Source organism: Gekko japonicus, unplaced genomic scaffold, assembly GCF_001447785.1.
Source record: "Gekko japonicus isolate JY-2015 unplaced genomic scaffold, Gekko_japonicus_V1.1 scaffold2237, whole genome shotgun sequence".
NCBI classification, from domain to species: domain Eukaryota; kingdom Metazoa; phylum Chordata; class Lepidosauria; order Squamata; family Gekkonidae; genus Gekko; species Gekko japonicus.
In genome coordinates this window covers 261,498-266,354 of record NW_015174906.1, presented here as the reverse complement: position 1 = coordinate 266,354, position 4,857 = coordinate 261,498, and the positions used below count along the sequence as shown (strand labels likewise).

General features: G+C 67.8%; 1 protein-coding gene across 1 annotated transcript in view; it reads right to left on the bottom strand.

Annotated features, from left to right (window-relative positions):
* Positions 1–4,857, bottom strand: part of DNHD1 (dynein heavy chain domain 1) — a 59,983-nt gene that overhangs the window by 26,020 nt on the left and 29,106 nt on the right. Inside the window, 4 exon segments of the mRNA XM_015425009.1 lie at positions 83–227; positions 308–3,314; positions 3,429–3,526; positions 3,784–3,909. Coding sequence (XP_015280495.1) covers positions 83–227; positions 308–3,314; positions 3,429–3,526; positions 3,784–3,909 — 3,376 coding nt within the window.

Below are 4,857 nucleotides of genomic sequence, written 5' to 3'. Positions count from 1 at the left end.
CTCCCCTCCCCTCCCCCCAGTCCAAACCGGCACCGAAGCCAGGTGGCTTCCTCCCCCGCCCCCTGCACCACAGAGGAGGTACCTGGGATGAAGGTGACCCCCAAAGCCCCAGAGGTAGGCGAAGGCGAAGAAGCTCTGGGCCACCATGTGGTGGTGCCTGGGGACGCTCTCGTCCAGTCGGGAAGCCACGGAGGAAGGGCTGGTTCCCAGGGCGATGCTCCTGGAGACTGGAGGAACAGGCCGGCCATGAGGCCCGCCCAGCCTCCCCCCCCCCAGGCCAGCAGCTCCCCCCCCCAGCCCGGCTCACCTTTCAGCTCTTGGGCGGGGGCGCTCCTGATCTTCTCCCGGCGCAGGTACTGCTCCAGCAGCGCGTGGAGTATCCTGGCGAAGGCCGTGGTCTCCTGGACGCCCTGCCCCCCGGGGCTGCGTGGGCTGGCGTGGGGCGCCAGGACGGAGGAGCAGTGCTGCTGCTGCAGGAAAGCCAGGGTCGGGGGGAAGACGTCTTCCGCCAGCTCCTGCAGCATGGCCAGGCTCTGCTGGGTCAGGCTGTACGTCCGGCCCACGGGGCCCAGGGCGGAGGCCAGCACCCCCTGCCAGAGGCCAGAGCCGCTGCAGTGCAGGACGGCGCAGTGGGCGCAGACGGAGGGGGGCATCCCGGAGGCATCGGACATCTCGAAGAGGACCTTGAGGTTCCCGGGGGGCTGCAGCTTCTGCCCGCTGGGCAAGCTGAGGGAGGGCCGGGGGCCGAGGAGTGAGGAGACGGGCTCCAGCCACGCCGCGCTGGCCGTGCCGTCCAGCACCACCCACTGCTGGACGCCCCCCGCCCCCCCGGCCAGGGCGGAGGCGGCCGCTCTCTGCAGGAGCCGGGTGAGGACGCCGTCCTGCCAGGTCCCCTCTTCCAGGCTGCCGAGGAACTCGGGCACGCTCAGGCTGTTGGGCCAGACGCAGACGGCGCTGACCGGCACAATGGAGCTGGGAGTGCCGGCGGTCCCGTGGGCCCCGGCCTTGAGCACCAGGGCGGCAGCCTCGTTGGCAGCCAGCCTGCTCAGAGCCTTGGCCAGCACCTGCCAGGTGGTGGTCTTGCCGCTCCCCGGGGGCCCCAGCAGGAGGACGCTGCCAGCACCGCCCAGGGCCTGGAAGAGCTGGCTGGCCGTGTCGAGCAGCTGGGAGTCCGCGTGCAGCTTGTTCTCGTGGAGCTGGGCGACCAGGGCGCTCTGGAGCCGAGGCGGGGCCAGGGGCTCCGGGAGCTGCAGGGCGGCAGAGGGGAAGATGCCCCGCAGCAGGTCCCACACGTGGCGCAGCCGTGGGCACTCGGGGCCGCGGAGCAAAGGCGAGAGGCACAAGGCCTTGACGACCGCCGGCTCTTCCTCCAGCCCTAAGAAGAAAGTGGTCCTGGGGGAGGGCCGGGCCTTGGAGAGGAGGGGGTCCCCCCGGGGCCCCGGGCTGAACAGAATGTCGATGGCCCTGCCGACCACCTCCCGGAGGAGGGCCGTGCGGCTGGCCGGGGGCCCCGGGCCCAGCTCCCCCTCCAGGCACAAGAAGGCGCTCAGCTTCTCGGCCAGGCGCCGGGCCTCCCGGAAGCCGGCCGCCAGGAGACTGACCTCGGCCAGTTTGGCCAGGTCCGGGGGCAGGATGACCAGGGGGCGCAGGACCAGGCGCAAAGGCTCCGGGAGGCGCCCGAGGGTGGCCACGCAGCCGTACGTCTCCCGCACCCGCAACAGCCGCCCGCCAAAGAGGATGTGGCCCACCACCCGGGGGTGGTACGGCTCGGCCTCGTCCGTGCCCAGCTCCGGCAGAGCCACTGCCGGCTGCCCCTCGCCGTCGCTGTCAGAGTCCGCCGAGCGCTGGCTGGTGGGAGAGGTGGCACCGCCCCTCCCCTCCCGGATGTTCAGGCACAGCCTGCGGAGGTCGGCCAGGCGCTGGCTGAAGGCGGAGAGCACAGCCGGCTCCAGCCGCTCGGCCGACTCCAGGAGCAGCCAGGCCCCCGCGTGCACCGCCCCGCAGAGGTAGCGGCTCAGGCAGCGGATGGGCAGGAGCGCTGAGCAGTGCAGGGTGACCAGCTGGCGGCCGAGCGCCTGGGCCAGGCCCTGCGCGGTGTGGGACTTGCCCACGCCCTGGAGGCCCAGCAGCCCTCCGCAGCGGAAGTCCTCCAGGGCCAGGAGCAGGCCCAGGAAGGTCCGGTCGAGGCCGGGGCTGCCCAGGAGGTGCGCGCTGGGCCCCAGGTACTCGTAGTCATAAGGGAAGCAGCTGTCCAGGACCTCCGCCCAGCAGCCGGGGGGGCTGCCCACCCACCTGCCCGGGGAGACCCGGGCTGCCTTGGCCTTCTCGGCCTTCAGGGCCACGCGGTACTTAAAGTGCCGAGCCCACGCAAAGGCCCGCGGGGAGCTCACCTTCTGCTCCCGCAGCCGGGAGAGCACGTCGCGCTGCCGGATCGTGACGACCAGGAGCCCCCCCAGCAGGACCCCGAGGGCATCGCAGTCGGGCTGCCAGGCATGGACACTGCGGTAGTTGCGGAGGTAGTGGGTCAGGGCCTCCAGCTTGAGGCCCAGCTTGCGCTCCAGCCCCAGCGGGCCGCCCCCGCCGGGCTCCACGAGGGCCTCCTCCAGGTCCGCGCGCCACAGCGCCTCCTCGGCCAGCAGCACGCACTGGACAGGGAAGGCCGCGCCCAGGCTCGCCCAGTGCTCCGCCAGCAGGTGGAGGGGCAGGTCCGTGGGCCCGGGGGGCTTCTCGAAGGCCACGTCCAGCTGCGGCCGCAGGGCCAGCCGCTGGGCCAGGCAGTCCTGCAGCCGGTGGAAGAGGGTCTCCTTCATGCGCTGCTCCAGGGCACAGAGCCACTGAGTGGCCTTCGGGGTGAGGGGCACCGCCCCACACAGCCTGAGCCTCTCGCCGTGGTCCCCCACCAGCCCCGCCACCTGCAGCTCTGGCGCCTGGGCGGAGAAGGCACTGAGGGTCTGGGCGGCGGAGGGCACCGTCAGCTGCAGCTGCCGCACACCCGGGAAGCAGCGCTGGGACCAGGCGGAAGCATCCGCCGGCTCGGTGGCCGTGGCCACCATGGCCACCAGCTCCTCGTTGCTGAGGAAGAAGAGGCGGGGGAAGCCCATGCGGGTGGCCTCCAGCACGTAGGCCAGGGCCCCGATGATGCCCTGCAGCTCCCCCGAGGCCTCCGCCAGGGCCGCCTGCAAGGGCCCCCCCGCGAAGCAGCTCTCCCGGCAGGAGCCGAGCCCCGGCCTCACGCTGGAGAGCACCAGGGGGTCCTGGCACGTCACCTGCATGAGCTCCCGGAGGTGGGCGTCCACCCGCTGGAACCGAGACTCCTGCATGGGGGGGGAGAAGAGAGACCCCCGTCACCCCGGGGGCACAAGGCCCAGCCGCCGGCGTCCAAGGGGGCCGGAGGGGGGTTGGGGATGCAAGCAGAGGCTCTCTCTCACCAACTCTGCGCTGGGCAGGCTGATGTCCATCTCGTACAGCACCATGTTCAGGAACACCCACTTCTGCTGGAGGGTGACCCAGGCCTCCAGGAGGGACTCTGTCAAGCGACCCAGAGGGGAGGAGAAGAAGGAGGTTGGCGATGGCGGGGAGGGGAGGGAGGAGGAGACCGGCTGTGTCTTGCGACGGGGCAGCCATGTCAGTCTGTCACAGCAAGACGACGTCTGCCGTGGGTTGGGCTGCCCCACCGCTCACTCCCTCTCCCCCGCCTGCCCGCCCGCCCCCCCAGGTCTTGCGAGGGGCCTCCCCCACCCTTGCCCAGAGCGCCCAGGACCCTGCCCAGGCCCCCTCCCTCACCGAAGGTACGCAGCGTGGAGGTCCAGCTCACGGCTTCCTCCCGGAGTTCGGAGGAGTAGGGGGAGAGGATCATGTTCTGGAGGGTCAAGAGGCTCTGCTCCACGGTGGCCTTCAACTCCGCAGTGTCTGAGGAAGGGAGCGGGAACCAAGCCACAACAGCTTCTGTACGTGGGCACGGGCACGTGGGGGGTGGGGGGGGCACAGGCATGACTTGTGTGTGTGGGGGGGGGGGGGGGCATGTGCCAGATCGTGAATGGGGCAGGGCTGCCACTGCCATCGCCACGGATCCCGTCTCTGCCACCCCCCGGGCAAGCCACCTGGCGTGCTCCTTCTTCACGGCTTCTAGGGCCCAGGTCACTCCACTCCGCTCGGGATAGAATTCTTGATCTAACGGCCTGGAGAACTGTTTCTAATTCTCAAATACATCCGTCTTATTGCCCTTGCAAGATAATGGCCAGATTTGGGGGGGGGGGGGTTGTTTTTTTTAAAGAGATCTAAATTCAATTTCTTTTTATTGCCACTGGTTTCATTTTCTGGAATGATCATTTTAAATTCTCTTGCCAGCTGCTGGGAACTTTATGAAAAGCACAAAAGGAATATTTTAAAGCAAACAAGCACGAACCCTGCCAGGCTGGCCATGACTCTGCCCAAGAGGTACAAAGACCCCGGGGGTGGGGGGGTGGGGGGGCAACTTCTAGCACAAGACGCAGGTACCCTCCTCCTCCTCCTCCTCACCAACACTCTTGGATGGACTCTTGAATATCACGCCAGACCACCATTCATGGCTCCTGATTTTACAAACTTCTATCATATCCTCTCCCATGGAGTGCACCACTTAAAAACAGAAAACTGCCCCAATTTTTAAAGCAGAAATGGCCTTCTCACAGGAACCAAAACTAAACTCCAATGACTCCTTAAAGTTATTTCAATATTGAAATAAATGTTAGAAAAGAGCAAGAATCCAGGAGCACTTTTAATGACTAACAAAATTTTGTGGCGGGGGAGGGGCTTCTGTGAGTCACCGCTCACCTCTTCTGCTGTATCTGAAAGAAGTGAGCGCGCTCCTCCCCCCCC